The sequence below is a fragment of the Macrosteles quadrilineatus genome, unplaced genomic scaffold, assembly GCF_028750875.1.
Source record: "Macrosteles quadrilineatus isolate MER2022 unplaced genomic scaffold, UCM_ALF_1.0 Scaffold_2__2_contigs__length_208266976, whole genome shotgun sequence".
Classification (NCBI taxonomy): domain Eukaryota; kingdom Metazoa; phylum Arthropoda; class Insecta; order Hemiptera; family Cicadellidae; genus Macrosteles; species Macrosteles quadrilineatus.
In genome coordinates this window covers 82,143,903-82,162,317 of record NW_026542595.1, presented here as the reverse complement: position 1 = coordinate 82,162,317, position 18,415 = coordinate 82,143,903, and the positions used below count along the sequence as shown (strand labels likewise).

Genomic DNA, 18,415 nt, shown 5'->3' with positions numbered 1-18,415 from the left:
CGTGACACCTGGATGACACAGTGAATTGTGAATGTCTTTGAGACTAAGGCTTCCTGTAACAGAACAAACACGAGAGAGAGTATCGGCAGTTGAGTTCTCTACACCCGGTCTGTAAACTATAATTGTATTTGTAACACGAAAGTTCCATGCGCCATCTTTGGATTTTTTTCATTTTTTATTTTTCCAGAGGCCTTGTTGTCAAACATGTAAGCGACCGACTTTTGGTCTGTAATTAACTGAAAACCCCTTCCTACAAGATAATACCTCCAGTGCTTTAATGGCTCCACAATTGCTTGAGCTTCTTTTTCTACTATGGAATGTTTCCGTTCGGTTGGTGTCAAAATTTTGGAGAAAAAGGCAACGGGTCTTCCCCTCTGAGATAGAGTCGCGCTCAGGGCGTGGTCAGAGGCATCTGTTTCTACAGTGAACTGTTCTTCATCATCGATTGGTGACTTGACCACTTCTGATATATCTGATTTCAGTTTGTGAATGTCTTGGATGGATTCTGGTAGTAGAGGAAGGCTTTGATTATTACTGAAAGCTTGTATTTTCTTTCAAAACTTAGGAATGAGATTTGCGTAGTGAGCAAACATCCCCATGGCTCGTCGAAGAGCTGCTATGTCCTTTGGTACTGGGAGTTCCATGAGTGGTCGGAGACGTTCAGGATCAGGTTTGATGGAACGATATGATATCAGGTACCCAAGTAAGTTTATTGACTTCTGGCGAAACTTATTTTTTTCATTGTTGATCGTCAAATTATACTTGTGGGAAACCGCTAGGAAGGCTTCAAGGTTCCGATCATGTTCTTCTTCAATGTCTCCCCCAATAGTTATGTCATCTAAATAAAAATTGGTTTTTACTTGTTTTTCCTGTGATATGATTCCGTTAATGACTCTTTGGAAAGCAGGCACTCCGTTAGTAGATTAGCACCTCAGATTAATAAGGTTTTATCAACTAAAACTGTACTACAACAAGTATCCTAACATTTTGTGTTTTGACTAAATGTAAACAAAGATTAAATCATATGTTTTGTAATACAATAGTTTTTAACAAATTAAACAAGGAACAGAAGGAAGGCAAAATACTAGGTGGCGTTCGCAGAGGCATCCACAAAATTGAGCGGAGTCATCAAGGGTTTATATTATATTGTTTTTGTCATACTGCAGTAAAACTAGTCGTTTTAATGCATGCGTTGAGGGTCTAAAGTAGCATTTTTACTCTTTAGGGAGTAAAAATAGATTTAGTCTCTATGGAGTGAACATCAGCTGTTGTCAACTCAGTTGGAAATTCCGATTGTAAACGATTGAATGTATCGAAAATATGTATCGATTCGTGCTTCGTAATCATTTTAACCTTCAGTCTACAGTCTCTTCCCATAGCATTTTAGCGTTGCAGATACATTAATCCATTCCCACACTCAACACTGCTTACCTTTACTACTTCCTTCACCACTTCCTACGTTACGGACCTATTTCTCTCCCTTTCCTTAGCATTATTGGATTGCAAACACCTTAAACTATTGGTCATAAACATATCTCACACTCCGAACAACTCGCCTTTACTACTTCCTTCACCACTTCCTACGTCACGGACCTGTTTCCCTCCCTTTCCATAGCATTTTAGAATTACAGATACTTTAATCTAATCGTCATAAAAAGTTTCCACAATCCGGACTGCTCGCCTTGACTACTTCCTTCACCACTTCCAACGTCATGGACCTGTTTCCCTCCCTTTCCATTGCATTTTAGAATTGCAGATTCCATAATCAAATCGTCATAAACAATTTCCACACTCCAGACAGCTCATCTTGACTAATTCCTCCACCACTTCCTACGGTGTTGCGGACCTGTTTTCCTCTCTTTCCAAAGCATCATAGGATTGCAGATACCTTTATCTAATCGTCACAAACAGTTCCCACAGTCCGGACTGCTTGCCTTTACTACTTCCTTCACCACTTCCTACGTCACGGACCTGTTTCCCTCCCTTCCCATACCATTATAGGATTGAAAATACCTTAATATAATGGCCATAAAAAGATCCCACACCCCGAACAGCTCGCCTTTACTACTTACTTCACCACTTTGGCACTTCCTACGTCGCGGACCTGTTTCCTCCCTTCCAATAGCATTTTAGGATTGCAGATACCTCAATCTTTACGTCATAAACGGTTCACACACTCCGGACAGCTCACCTTGACTACTTCCTTCACCACTTCCTACGTCGCGGACCTGTTTTCCTCCCTTCCCATAGAATTTTAGGAATGCAGATCCCTAAATCTAATCGTCATAAACAGTTTACACACTCCAGACTGCTCACCTTTACTACTTCCTTCACCACTTCCTATGTCACGGACCTCAAGCTAGTGTCGTCATTTTATTATATTTATGATCCATACCGTTTCTGTTCTAATATCTGTGGAAAAATGCCATCAGCTATTTCTTTATCTACTGCATTTAAATGTCAACAGCTGATCATATGTCTTTGTTTATGTGTCAAATACTGCTTCCATAAGGATTACATTGAAACTTTGAGACCCAGTGGGGCGGATTCCTGAGAGACTTTTTTAACGCCATATAGATTATGGCACTCACCGGTATGGTCTTTATCACCATGCAACATTTGAAAACGATTGATTCAGCCGTCTAGGAGGAGTTTGCGTATTACGAAATGCATAAGAGTCGACGTATAAGAGCTTCGCTCGCTCCGCTCAATTATGACAAATTTGCATGTGCTCCAGTAAATGAAGAAACAAGTCATCATGATAATAGTGACAATGCAAGTAATGAAACCCTTGAAGAACAAACAATTGGTCTGACGGATAGTCTTACTACAATCTCAGTTGAAGCATCCTCACCTTCTTGCAGCTTCACCCAAAATCAGTCTAAATCCCCTGTCCGAGAAGTTGTTAGGTCCCTTACCAACATATATCGTCAAAAGTGGTGGTAAGAGACACGTCGGAAAACAACCTGATGTGCCGTGCGCGTCACTTTTATATATACATACTCAGCGCGTGGGCAACAACTTACTGGCCGAAGCATATATCAGCAGCCAATGGAATAGAGGAAAAAAGGCGATGAGCATACGAGAAATCTCTTAAGAGAAAGCGCCTGAATGCTTGCTGACAGCTCCAAATTAAAACATAAGTATTAGTGTCTAAGTAATTGCATTAATTTATCAGGGAACCCAAATTCAATCATGAAGTAGTTTAAGTTCAGTTAGGGGTTGCCGGGGAGAAATCAGGGGGCTTTAGGATGTAGGTTTTCTTACTTAAAATGTCGGTCTTTTCCTTAAGAGAAGCCGACAACAGCTTGTCGAAACAAAATCTAAATTCACATGGTTCTAGATTGTTCAATAAATTAAACTTATGTGCTGTCAATTCGATTAATTCATTGCTAGATTGTCTTACTTCTATCAGTTTCCATTTTACAGTGTTAGTTCATTAATTAGTAATGTTGTAAATGCAATTCGTTCATAGTCAGGTAGTGGGTTAGTTATAAGGTTTACTTGTTATAAATTACTAAAGTCACAGCTCATCAAAAGCTGGCTTAAGGTGTTAACGGCAATGGGCACGATCAACCTCAGGGTAAAATCCTTTAAAATACAGTTAACAGTCCTTCTTAATTTCTCAACCTCATAGATACTATTAATAAGTTTATATATTTCCTTGTCACAATCCTCATGCATCCATACCACTCTTCCATTATCTTAGTCCACAGTCATGCTGAACCAATTACAAGTAGTATCACCCAGTCACCCATATTATCTACAGTAAATGTTACACTGAAAATCCCGACTCACATTTATCGAAATTTGGTACAAACGTTTAAACCTGTGATCAGATCATAGGAACGGGGTCTTATGGAGTAAAAAATAAGGTTTTCTCACTTTATGACCCTCAAAACATAAAAGTCCCAATTTCTCTCAAAATCATTTTGAAGAACTTAAAAATAATAATTTGGTATATCAAAGTGTTTATTTACGGCTATTGTAGGCCTCTCACAACATTTGTACAAGTTTATCGGTGTATCCACCCAAGGCAACGCTAGTTCCGAGGATACAAATCAGCTTAAGTTAAGTTTTCTTGTTTATAATTAAAGATGAAAATAAAATATGATGCAAAAGAACCCAACCAATTCAACCTCTAATCACTGTCTCCAAAAAACACTGTCCAAAATTTCTCAACAATTGAAATATTTTATGTTTCTTAAATGTATATCTTTGCCACAGTAAACGTCATTCAAAAGATTTTCCTCTTTTTACAGCTCAATCCTTTATACTTTAAGTAAACTAGTTTTAGAACATTAAATATATTTTTGATAGCTTCGATAGGAGACTAACTATGTTTTACTGGTAGCCTTATCCATTTGTTATTTCAGATGATTTTGAAAGAGCAATGAAAAATGTAGTACGGCTCCAAAAAGGGGAAGAAAACTGTGACCGAGTCCGAAGGGGAACTCAAAGGGAAGGGCCATTTCCGTAATCGCAAGTGGTCCTCTTCAGATGAAGAGTCAGAGAACGAAGATAGGCGCCATGCTACGAAGGTATCCAAGGCTATAGACCTACCACCTCCGCCACTACAAAATCTACACTGATGGGTGCTCACTTAGTTGCCAGCACATCATGGGCAACAGTGCTACTACCCCAAGGTCTACTACTGGAAATCCATTACAACCGCTAGTTTTCATAACAATACCATAACTAGTTTTATCCTAGGAAGAGGTAGTTATGGATTACTCGTGGAAGGAAGATATAAAAACAAAATTCATGGCCATAAAAAAAAACATATATATAAATTGTGCGTGCAGTTATCCCCCTCTCCTTTGTTGGGTCATCAACCCAGTCAATTTTTGCAGGGCAGAAACCAAGTGAGAGTCCTTAAGGCCTCAAATTCGCTGACAAACAAAACAGGTCTCGACCTTCAACGGAAGGGCAATAAAAAAAAATCATGCGGAGGTGCCAGCACGTTGGGAGCTCTAAGGTTTCACCTATTCTGAGTGGAGATGAGCCGGAACCCTAATGGCACCAATCGGTTTTTGCGAACCCAACACCGCCACGTTCCGATTTTTCATCAACCCGAAACGAAACTCCTGGTGTCAAAGGTGGGTAGGCGCTGCAACTGCAGTCAAATTTTTGTTGTTTTAGGGAAATTCACCTGCACTAACCTATTTAACCCTAGTAACCTAATTACACTACCTAGCCCAAGCGCATTCTTTTGGCGGAAGGGGGCGTGGTTGTGCCGTGCGCGTCACTTTTATATATACATACTCAGCGCGTGGGCAACAACTTACTGGCCGAAGCATATATCAGCAGCCAATGGAATAGAGGAAAAAAGGCGATGAGCATACGAGAAATCTCCTAAGAGAAAGCGCCTGAATGCTTGCTGACAGCTCCAAATTAAAACATAAGTATTAGTGTCTAAGTAATTGCATTAATTTATCAGGGAACCCAAATTCAATCATGAAGTAGTTTAAGTTCAGTTAGGGGTTGCCGGGGAGAAATCAGGGGGCTTTAGGATGTAGGTTTTCTAACTTAAAATGTCGGTCTTTTCCTTAAGAGAAGCCGACAACAGCTTGTCGAAACAAAATCTAAATTCACATGGTTCTAGATTGTTCAATAAATTAAACTTATGAGCTGTCAATTCGATTAATTCATTGATAGATTTCCTTACTTCTATCAGTTTCCATTTTACAGTGTTAGTTCATTAATTAGTAATGTTGTAAATGCAATTCGTTCATAGTCAGGTAGTGGGTTAGTTATAAGGTTTACTTGTTATAAATTACTAAAGTCACAGCTCATCAAAAGCTGGCTTAAGGTGTTAACGGCAATGGGCACGATCAACCTCAGGGTAAAATCCTTTAAAATACAGTTAACAGTCCTTCTTAATTTCTCAACCTCATAGATACTATTAATAAGTTTATATATTTCCTTGTCACAATCCTCATGCATCCATACCACTCTTCCATTATCTTAGTCCACAGTCATGCTGAACCAATTACAAGTAGTATCACCCAGTCACCCAGATTCTCTACAGTAAATGTTACACTGAAAATCCCGACTCACATTTATTGAAATTTGGTACAAACGTTTAAACCTACGTTTGTTCGAATGAGTTCACGAATCAATGTGATCAGATCATGGGAACGGGGTCTTATGGAGTAAAAATAGGGTTTTCTCACTTTATGACCCTCAAAACATAAAATGTCCCAATTTCTCTCAAAATCATTTTGAAGAACTTAAAAATAATAATTTGGTATATCGAAGTGTTTATTTACGGCTATTGTAGGCCTCTCACAACATTTGTACAAGTTTATCGGTGTATCCACCCAAGGCAACGCTAGTTCCGAGGATACAAATCAGCTTAAGTTAGGTTTTCTTGTTTATAATTAAAGATGAAAATAAAATATGATGCAAAAGAACCCAACCAATTCAACCTCTAATCACTGTCTCCAAAAAACACTGTCCAAAATTTCTCAACAATTGAAATATTTTATGTTTCTTAAATGTATATCTTTGCCCCAGTAAACGTCACTCAAAAGATTTTCCTCTTTTTACACCTCAATCCTTTATACTTTAAGTAAACTAGTTTTAGAACATTAAATATATTTTTGATAGCTTCGATAGGAGACTAACTATGTTTTACTGGTAGCCTTATCCATTTGTTATTTCAGATGATTTTGAAAGAGCAATGAAAAATGTAGTACGGCTCCAAAAAGGGGAAGAAAACTGTGACCGAGTCCGAAGGGGAACCCAAAGGGAAGGGCCATTCCCGTAATCGCAAGTGGTCCTCTTCAGATGAAGAGTCAGAGAACGAAGATAGGCGCCATGCTACGAAGGTATCCAAGGCTATAGGCCTACCACCTCCGCCACTACAAAATCTACTCTGATGGGTGCTCACTTAGTTGCCAGCACATCATGGGCATCAGTGCTACTACCCCAAGGTCTACTACCGGAAATCCACGACAACCGCTAGTTTTCATAACAATAACATAACTAGTTTTATCCTAGGAAGAGGTAGTTATGGATTACTCGTGGAAGGAAGATATAAAAACAAAATTCATGGCCATAAAAAAAAACATATATATAAATTGTGCGTGCAGTTATCCCCCTCTCCTTTGTTGGGTCATCAACCCAGTCAATTTTTGCAGGGCAGAAACCAAGTGAGAGTCCTTGAGGCCTCAAATCTTTCTTTTTTCGCTAAGGGGGGAGGAGCCCGATCGCTGACAAACAAAACAGGTCTCGACCTTCAACGGAAGGGCAATAAAAAAAAATCATGCGGAGGTGCCAGCACGTTGGGAGCTCTAAGGTTTCACCTATTCTGAGTGGAGATGAGCCGGAACCCTAATGGCACCAATCGGTTTTTGCGAACCCAACACCGCCACGTTTCGATTTTTCATCAACCCGAAACGAAACTCCTGGTGTCAAAGGTGGGTAGGCGCTGCAACTGCAGTCAAATTTTGGTTGTTTTAGGGAAATTCACCTGCACTAACCTATTTAACCCTAGTAACCTAATTACACTACCTAGCCCAAGCGCATTCTTTTGGCGGAAGGGGGCGTGGTTGTGCCGTGCGCGTCACTTTTATATATACATACTCAGCGCGTGGGCAACAACTTACTGGCCGAAGCATATATCAGCAGCCAATGGAATAGAGGAAAAAAGGCGATGAGCATACGAGAAATCTCCTAAGAGAAAGCGCCTGAATGCTTGCTGACAGCTCCAAATTAAAACATAAGTATTAGTGTCTAAGTAATTGCATTAATTTATCAGGGAACCCAAATTCAATCATGAAGTAGTTTAAGTTCAGTTAGGGGTTGCCGGGGAGAAATCAGGGGGCTTTAGGATGTAGGTTTTCTAACTTAAAATGTCGGTCTTTTCCTTAAGAGAAGCCGACAACAGCTTGTCGAAACAAAATCTAAATTCACATGGTTCTAGATTGTTCAATAAATTAAACTTATGAGCTGTCAATTCGATTAATTCATTGATAGATTTCCTTACTTCTATCAGTTTCCATTTTACAGTGTTAGTTCATTAATTAGTAATGTTGTAAATGCAATTCGTTCATAGTCAGGTAGTGGGTTAGTTATAAGGTTTACTTGTTATAAATTACTAAAGTCACAGCTCATCAAAAGCTGGCTTAAGGTGTTAACGGCAATGGGCACGATCAACCTCAGGGTAAAATCCTTTAAAATACAGTTAACAGTCCTTCTTAATTTCTCAACCTCATAGATACTATTAATAAGTTTATATATTTCCTTGTCACAATCCTCATGCATCCATACCACTCTTCCATTATCTTAGTCCACAGTCATGCTGAACCAATTACAAGTAGTATCACCCAGTCACCCAGATTCTCTACAGTAAATGTTACACTGAAAATCCCGACTCACATTTATTGAAATTTGGTACAAACGTTTAAACCTACGTTTGTTCGAATGAGTTCACGAACCAATGTGATCAGATCATGGGAACGGGGTCTTATGGAGTAAAAATAGGGTTTTCTCACTTTATGACCCTCAAAACATAAAATGTCCCAATTTCTCTCAAAATCATTTTGAAGAACTTAAAAATAATAATTTGGTATATCGAAGTGTTTATTTACGGCTATTGTAGGCCTCTCACAACATTTGTACAAGTTTATCGGTGTATCCACCCAAGGCAACGCTAGTTCCGAGGATACAAATCAGCTTAAGTTAGGTTTTCTTGTTTATAATTAAAGATGAAAATAAAATATGATGCAAAAGAACCCAACCAATTCAACCTCTAATCACTGTCTCCAAAAAACACTGTCCAAAATTTCTCAACAATTGAAATATTTTATGTTTCTTAAATGTATATCTTTGCCCCAGTAAACGTCACTCAAAAGATTTTCCTCTTTTTACACCTCAATCCTTTATACTTTAAGTAAACTAGTTTTAGAACATTAAATATATTTTTGATAGCTTCGATAGGAGACTAACTATGTTTTACTGGTAGCCTTATCCATTTGTTATTTCAGATGATTTTGAAAGAGCAATGAAAAATGTAGTACGGCTCCAAAAAGGGGAAGAAAACTGTGACCGAGTCCGAAGGGGAACCCAAAGGGAAGGGCCATTCCCGTAATCGCAAGTGGTCCTCTTCAGATGAAGAGTCAGAGAACGAAGATAGGCGCCATGCTACGAAGGTATCCAAGGCTATAGGCCTACCACCTCCGCCACTACAAAATCTACTCTGATGGGTGCTCACTTAGTTGCCAGCACATCATGGGCATCAGTGCTACTACCCCAAGGTCTACTACCGGAAATCCACGACAACCGCTAGTTTTCATAACAATAACATAACTAGTTTTATCCTAGGAAGAGGTAGTTATGGATTACTCGTGGAAGGAAGATATAAAAACAAAATTCATGGCCATAAAAAAAAACATATATATAAATTGTGCGTGCAGTTATCCCCCTCTCCTTTGTTGGGTCATCAACCCAGTCAATTTTTGCAGGGCAGAAACCAAGTGAGAGTCCTTGAGGCCTCAAATCTTTCTTTTTTCGCTATGGGGGGAGGAGCCCGATCGCTGACAAACAAAACAGGTCTCGACCTTCAACGGAAGGGCAATAAAAAAAAATCATGCGGAGGTGCCAGCACGTTGGGAGCTCTAAGGTTTCACCTATTCTGAGTGGAGATGAGCCGGAACCCTAATGGCACCAATCGGTTTTTGCGAACCCAACACCGCCACGTTCCGATTTTTCATCAACCCGAAACGAAACTCCTGGTGTCAAAGGTGGGTAGGCGCTGCAACTGCAGTCAAATTTTGGTTGTTTTAGGGAAATTCACCTGCACTAACCTATTTAACCCTAGTAACCTAATTACACTACCTAGCCCAAGCGCATTCTTTTGGCGGAAGGGGGCGTGGTTGTGCCGTGCGCGTCACTTTTATATATACATACTCAGCGCGTGGGCAACAACTTACTGGCCGAAGCATATATCAGCAGCCAATGGAATAGAGGAAAAAAGGCGATGAGCATACGAGAAATCTCCTAAGAGAAAGCGCCTGAATGCTTGCTGACAGCTCCAAATTAAAACATAAGTATTAGTGTCTAAGTAATTGCATTAATTTATCAGGGAACCCAAATTCAATCATGAAGTAGTTTAAGTTCAGTTAGGGGTTGCCGGGGAGAAATCAGGGGGCTTTAGGATGTAGGTTTTCTAACTTAAAATGTCGGTCTTTTCCTTAAGAGAAGCCGACAACAGCTTGTCGAAACAAAATCTAAATTCACATGGTTCTAGATTGTTCAATAAATTAAACTTATGAGCTGTCAATTCGATTAATTCATTGATAGATTTCCTTACTTCTATCAGTTTCCATTTTACAGTGTTAGTTCATTAATTAGTAATGTTGTAAATGCAATTCGTTCATAGTCAGGTAGTGGGTTAGTTATAAGGTTTACTTGTTATAAATTACTAAAGTCACAGCTCATCAAAAGCTGGCTTAAGGTGTTAACGGCAATGGGCACGATCAACCTCAGGGTAAAATCCTTTAAAATACAGTTAACAGTCCTTCTTAATTTCTCAACCTCATAGATACTATTAATAAGTTTATATATTTCCTTGTCACAATCCTCATGCATCCATACCACTCTTCCATTATCTTAGTCCACAGTCATGCTGAACCAATTACAAGTAGTATCACCCAGTCACCCAGATTCTCTACAGTAAATGTTACACTGAAAATCCCGACTCACATTTATTGAAATTTGGTACAAACGTTTAAACCTACGTTTGTTCGAATGAGTTCACGAATCAATGTGATCAGATCATGGGAACGGGGTCTTATGGAGTAAAAATAGGGTTTTCTCACTTTATGACCCTCAAAACATAAAATGTCCCAATTTCTCTCAAAATCATTTTGAAGAACTTAAAAATAATAATTTGGTATATCGAAGTGTTTATTTACGGCTATTGTAGGCCTCTCACAACATTTGTACAAGTTTATCGGTGTATCCACCCAAGGCAACGCTAGTTCCGAGGATACAAATCAGCTTAAGTTAGGTTTTCTTGTTTATAATTAAAGATGAAAATAAAATATGATGCAAAAGAACCCAACCAATTCAACCTCTAATCACTGTCTCCAAAAAACACTGTCCAAAATTTCTCAACAATTGAAATATTTTATGTTTCTTAAATGTATATCTTTGCCCCAGTAAACGTCACTCAAAAGATTTTCCTCTTTTTACACCTCAATCCTTTATACTTTAAGTAAACTAGTTTTAGAACATTAAATATATTTTTGATAGCTTCGATAGGAGACTAACTATGTTTTACTGGTAGCCTTATCCATTTGTTATTTCAGATGATTTTGAAAGAGCAATGAAAAATGTAGTACGGCTCCAAAAAGGGGAAGAAAACTGTGACCGAGTCCGAAGGGGAACCCAAAGGGAAGGGCCATTCCCGTAATCGCAAGAGTCAGAGAACGAAGATAGGCGCCATGCTACGAAGGTATCCAAGGCTATAGGCCTACCACCTCCGCCACTACAAAATCTACTCTGATGGGTGCTCACTTAGTTGCCAGCACATCATGGGCATCAGTGCTACTACCCCAAGGTCTACTACCGGAAATCCACGACAACCGCTAGTTTTCATAACAATAACATAACTAGTTTTATCCTAGGAAGAGGTAGTTATGGATTACTCGTGGAAGGAAGATATAAAAACAAAATTCATGGCCATAAAAAAAACATATATATAAATTGTGCGTGCAGTTATCCCCCTCTCCTTTGTTGGGTCATCAACCCAGTCAATTTTTGCAGGGCAGAAACCAAGTGAGAGTCCTTAAGGCCTCAAATTCGCTGACAAACAAAACAGGTCTCGACCATCAACGGAAGGGCAATAAAAAAAATCATGCGGAGGTGCCAGCACGTTGGGAGCTCTAAGGTTTCACCTATTCTGAGTGGAGATGAGCCGGAACCCTAATGACACCAATCGGTTTTTGCAAACCCAACACCGCCGAATTCCGATTTTTCATCAACCCGAAACAAAACTCCTGGTGTCAAAGGTGGGTAGGCGCTGCAACTGCAGTCAAATTTTGGTTGTTTTAGGGAAATTCACCTGCACTAACCTATTTAACCCTAGTAACCTAATCACACTACCTAGCCCAAGCGCATTCTTTTGGCGGAAGGGGGCGTGGTTGTGCCGTGCGCGTCACTTTTATATATACATACTCAGCGCGTGGGCAACAACTTACTGGCCGAAGCATATATCAGCAGCCAATGGAATAGAGGAAAAAAGGCGATGAGCATACGAGAAATCTCCTAAGAGAAAGCGCCTGAATGCTTGCTGACAGCTCCAAATTAAAACATAAGTATTAGTGTCTAAGTAATTGCATTAATTTATCAGGGAACCCAAATTCAATCATGAAGTAGTTTAAGTTCAGTTAGGGGTTGCCGGGGAGAAATCAGGGGGCTTTAGGATGTAGGTTTTCTAACTTAAAATGTCGGTCTTTTCCTTAAGAGAAGCCGACAACAGCTTGTCGAAACAAAATCTAAATTCACATGGTTCTAGATTGTTCAATAAATTAAACTTATGAGCTGTCAATTCGATTAATTCATTGATAGATTTCCTTACTTCTATCAGTTTCCATTTTACAGTGTTAGTTCATTAATTAGTAATGTTGTAAATGCAATTCGTTCATAGTCAGGTAGTGGGTTAGTTATAAGGTTTACTTGTTATAAATTACTAAAGTCACAGCTCATCAAAAGCTGGCTTAAGGTGTTAACGGCAATGGGCACGATCAACCTCAGGGTAAAATCCTTTAAAATACAGTTAACAGTCCTTCTTAATTTCTCAACCTCATAGATACTATTAATAAGTTTATATATTTCCTTGTCACAATCCTCATGCATCCATACCACTCTTCCATTATCTTAGTCCACAGTCATGCTGAACCAATTACAAGTAGTATCACCCAGTCACCCAGATTCTCTACAGTAAATGTTACACTGAAAATCCCGACTCACATTTATTGAAATTTGGTACAAACGTTTAAACCTACGTTTGTTCGAATGAGTTCACGAATCAATGTGATCAGATCATGGGAACGGGGTCTTATGGAGTAAAAATAGGGTTTTCTCACTTTATGACCCTCAAAACATAAAATGTCCCAATTTCTCTCAAAATCATTTTGAAGAACTTAAAAATAATAATTTGGTATATCGAAGTGTTTATTTACGGCTATTGTAGGCCTCTCACAACATTTGTACAAGTTTATCGGTGTATCCACCCAAGGCAACGCTAGTTCCGAGGATACAAATCAGCTTAAGTTAGGTTTTCTTGTTTATAATTAAAGATGAAAATAAAATATGATGCAAAAGAACCCAACCAATTCAACCTCTAATCACTGTCTCCAAAAAACACTGTCCAAAATTTCTCAACAATTGAAATATTTTATGTTTCTTAAATGTATATCTTTGCCCCAGTAAACGTCACTCAAAAGATTTTCCTCTTTTTACACCTCAATCCTTTATACTTTAAGTAAACTAGTTTTAGAACATTAAATATATTTTTGATAGCTTCGATAGGAGACTAACTATGTTTTACTGGTAGCCTTATCCATTTGTTATTTCAGATGATTTTGAAAGAGCAATGAAAAATGTAGTACGGCTCCAAAAAGGGGAAGAAAACTGTGACCGAGTCCGAAGGGGAAGCCAAAGGGAAGGGCCATTCCCGTAATCGCAAGAGTCAGAGAACGAAGATAGGCGCCATGCTACGAAGGTATCCAAGGCTATAGGCCTACCACCTCCGCCACTACAAAATCTACTCTGATGGGTGCTCACTTAGTTGCCAGCACATCATGGGCATCAGTGCTACTACCCCAAGGTCTACTACCGGAAATCCACGACAACCGCTAGTTTTCATAACAATAACATAACTAGTTTTATCCTAGGAAGAGGTAGTTATGGATAACTCGTGGAAGGAAGATATAAAAACAAAATTCATGGCCATAAAAAAAACATATATATAAATTGTGCGTGCAGTTATCCCCCTCTCCTTTGTTGGGTCATCAACCCAGTCAATTTTTGCAGGGCAGAAACCAAGTGAGAGTCCTTGAGGCCTCAAATCTTTCTTTTTTCGCTAAGGGGGGAGGAGCCCGATCGCTGACAAACAAAACAGGTCTCGACCTTCAACGGAAGGGCAATAAAAAAAAATCATGCGGAGGTGCCAGCACGTTGGGAGCTCTAAGGTTTCACCTATTCTGAGTGGAGATGAGCCGGAACCCTAATGGCACCAATCGGTTTTTGCGAACCCAACACCGCCACGTTCCGATTTTTCATCAACCCGAAACGAAACTCCTGGTGTCAAAGGTGGGTAGGCGCTGCAACTGCAGTCACATTTTTGTTGTTTTAGGGAAATTCACCTGCACTAACCTATTTAACCCTAGTAACCTAATTACACTACCTAGCCCAAGCGCATTCTTTTGGCGGAAGGGGGCGTGGTTGTGCCGTGCGCGTCACTTTTATATATACATACTCAGCGCGTGGGCAACAACTTACTGGCCGAAGCATATATCAGCAGCCAATGGAATAGAGGAAAAAAGGCGATGAGCATACGAGAAATCTCCTAAGAGAAAGCGCCTGAATGCTTGCTGACAGCTCCAAATTAAAACATAAGTATTAGTGTCTAAGTAATTGCATTAATTTATCAGGGAACCCAAATTCAATCATGAAGTAGTTTAAGTTCAGTTAGGGGTTGCCGGGGAGAAATCAGGGGGCTTTAGGATGTAGGTTTTCTAACTTAAAATGTCGGTCTTTTCCTTAAGAGAAGCCGACAACAGCTTGTCGAAACAAAATCTAAATTCACATGGTTCTAGATTGTTCAATAAATTAAACTTATGAGCTGTCAATTCGATTAATTCATTGCTAGATTTCCTTACTTCTATCAGTTTCCATTTTACAGTGTTAGTTCATTAATTAGTAATGTTGTAAATGCAATTCGTTCATAGTCAGGTAGTGGGTTAGTTATAAGGTTTACTTGTTATAAATTACTAAAGTCACAGCTCATCAAAAGCTGGCTTAAGGTGTTAACGGCAATGGGCACGATCAACCTCAGGGTAAAATCCTTTAAAATACAGTTAACAGTCCTTCTTAATTTCTCAACCTCATAGATACTATTAATAAGTTTATATATTTCCTTGTCACAATCCTCATGCATCCATACCACTCTTCCATTATCTTAGTCCACAGTCATGCTGAACCAATTACAAGTAGTATCACCCAGTCACCCAGATTCTCTACAGTAAATGTTACACTGAAAATCCCGACTCACATTTATTGAAATTTGGTACAAACGTTTAAACCTACGTTTGTTCGAATGAGTTCACGAATCAATGTGATCAGATCATGGGAACGGGGTCTTATGGAGTAAAAATAGGGTTTTCTCACTTTATGACCCTCAAAACATAAAATGTCCCAATTTCTCTCAAAATCATTTTGAAGAACTTAAAAATAATAATTTGGTATATCGAAGTGTTTATTTACGGCTATTGTAGGCCTCTCACAACATTTGTACAAGTTTATCGGTGTATCCACCCAAGGCAACGCTAGTTCCGAGGATACAAATCAGCTTAAGTTAGGTTTTCTTGTTTATAATTAAAGATGAAAATAAAATATGATGCAAAAGAACCCAACCAATTCAACCTCTAATCACTGTCTCCAAAAAACACTGTCCAAAATTTCTCAACAATTGAAATATTTTATGTTTCTTAAATGTATATCTTTGCCCCAGTAAACGTCACTCAAAAGATTTTCCTCTTTTTACACCTCAATCCTTTATACTTTAAGTAAACTAGTTTTAGAACATTAAATATATTTTTGATAGCTTCGATAGGAGACTAACTATGTTTTACTGGTAGCCTTATCCATTTGTTATTTCAGATGATTTTGAAAGAGCAATGAAAAATGTAGTACGGCTCCAAAAAGGGGAAGAAAACTGTGACCGAGTCCGAAGGGGAACCCAAAGGGAAGGGCCATTCCCGTAATCGCAAGAGTCAGAGAACGAAGATAGGCGCCATGCTACGAAGGTATCCAAGGCTATATGCCTACCACCTCCGCCACTACAAAATCTACTCTGATGGGTGCTCACTTAGTTGCCAGCACATCATGGGCATCAGTGCTACTACCCCAAGGTCTACTACCGGAAATCCACGACAACCGCTAGTTTTCATAACAATAACATAACTAGTTTTATCCTAGGAAGAGGTAGTTATGGATTACTCGTGGAAGGAAGATATAAAAACAAAATTCATGGCCATAAAAAAAACATATATATAAATTGTGCGTGCAGTTATCCCCCTCTCCTTTGTTGGGTCATCAACCCAGTCAATTTTTGCAGGGCAGAAACCAAGTGAGAGTCCTTGAGGCCTCAAATCTTTCTTTTTTCGCTAAGGGGGGAGGAGCCCGATCGCTGACAAACAAAACAGGTCTCGACCTTCAACGGAAGGGCAATAAAAAAAAATCATGCGGAGGTGCCAGCACGTTGGGAGCTCTAAGGTTTCACCTATTCTGAGTGGAGATGAGCCGGAACCCTAATGGCACCAATCGGTTTTTGCGAACCCAACACCGCCACGTTCCGATTTTTCATCAACCCGAAACGAAACTCCTGGTGTCAAAGGTGGGTAGGCGCTGCAACTGCAGTCAAATTTTGGTTGTTTTAGGGAAATTCACCTGCACTAACCTATTTAACCCTAGTAACCTAATTACACTACCTAGCCCAAGCGCATTCTTTTGGCGGAAGGGGGCGTGGTTGTGCCGTGCGCGTCACTTTTATATATACATACTCAGCGCGTGGGCAACAACTTACTGGCCGAAGCATATATCAGCAGCCAATGGAATAGAGGAAAAAAGGCGATGAGCATACGAGAAATCTCCTAAGAGAAAGCGCCTGAATGCTTGCTGACAGCTCCAAATTAAAACATAAGTATTAGTGTCTAAGTAATTGCATTAATTTATCAGGGAACCCAAATTCAATCATGAAGTAGTTTAAGTTCAGTTAGGGGTTGCCGGGGAGAAATCAGGGGGCTTTAGGATGTAGGTTTTCTAACTTAAAATGTCGGTCTTTTCCTTAAGAGAAGCCGACAACAGCTTGTCGAAACAAAATCTAAATTCACATGGTTCTAGATTGTTCAATAAATTAAACTTATGAGCTGTCAATTCGATTAATTCATTGATAGATTTCCTTACTTCTATCAGTTTCCATTTTACAGTGTTAGTTCATTAATTAGTAATGTTGTAAATGCAATTCGTTCATAGTCAGGTAGTGGGTTAGTTATAAGGTTTACTTGTTATAAATTACTAAAGTCACAGCTCATCAAAAGCTGGCTTAAGGTGTTAACGGCAATGGGCACGATCAACCTCAGGGTAAAATCCTTTAAAATACAGTTAACAGTCCTTCTTAATTTCTCAACCTCATAGATACTATTAATAAGTTTATATATTTCCTTGTCAAAATCCTCATGCATCCATACCACTCTTCCATTATCTTAGTCCACAGTCATGCTGAACCAATTACAAGTAGTATCACCCAGTCACCCAGATTCTCTACAGTAAATGTTACACTGAAAATCCCGACTCACATTTATTGAAATTTGGTACAAACGTTTAAACCTACGTTTGTTCGAATGAGTTCACGAATCAATGTGATCAGAACATGGGAACGGGGTCTTATGGAGTAAAAATAGGGTTTTCTCACTTTATGACCCTCAAAACATAAAATGTCCCAATTTCTCTCAAAATCATTTTGAAGAACTTAAAAATAATAATTTGGTATATCGAAGTGTTTATTTACGGCTATTGTAGGCCTCTCACAACATTTGTACAAGTTTATCGGTGTATCCACCCAAGGCAACGCTAGTTCCGTGGATACAAATCAGCTTAAGTTAGGTTTTCTTGTTTATAATTAAAGATGAAAATAAAATATGATGCAAAAGAACCCAACCAATTCAACCTCTAATCACTATCTCCAAAAAACACTGTCCAAAATTTCTCAACAATTGAAATATTTTATGTTTCTTAAATGTATATCTTTGCCCCAGTAAACGTCACTCAAAAGATTTTCCTCTTTTTACACCTCAATCCTTTATACTTTAAGTAAACTAGTTTTAGAACATTAAATATATTTTTGATAGCTTCGATAGGAGACTAACTATGTTTTACTGGTAGCCTTATCCATTTGTTATTTCAGATGATTTTGAAAGAGCAATGAAAAATGTAGTACGGCTCCAAAAAGGGGAAGAAAACTGTGACCGAGTCCGAAGGGGAACCCAAAGGGAAGGGCCATTCCCGTAATCGCAAGTGGTCCTCTTCAGATGAAGAGTCAGAGAACGAAGATAGGCGCCATGCTACGAAGGTATCCAAGGCTATAGGCCTACCACCTCCGCCACTACAAAATCTACTCTGA

General features: G+C 39.0%; 1 protein-coding gene across 1 annotated transcript; it reads left to right on the top strand.

Annotated features, from left to right (window-relative positions):
* Positions 1-597: 597 nt before the first annotated feature.
* On the top strand, positions 598-18,415 carry LOC128984501 (cylicin-2-like). The gene is made up of 6 exons (XM_054403830.1): positions 598-703; positions 2,738-2,904; positions 4,407-4,541; positions 6,699-6,833; positions 9,024-9,158; positions 18,230-18,415. The coding sequence occupies exons 1-6, from the start codon at positions 598-600 to the stop codon at positions 18,413-18,415; spliced, it is 864 nt and encodes a 287-aa protein (XP_054259805.1).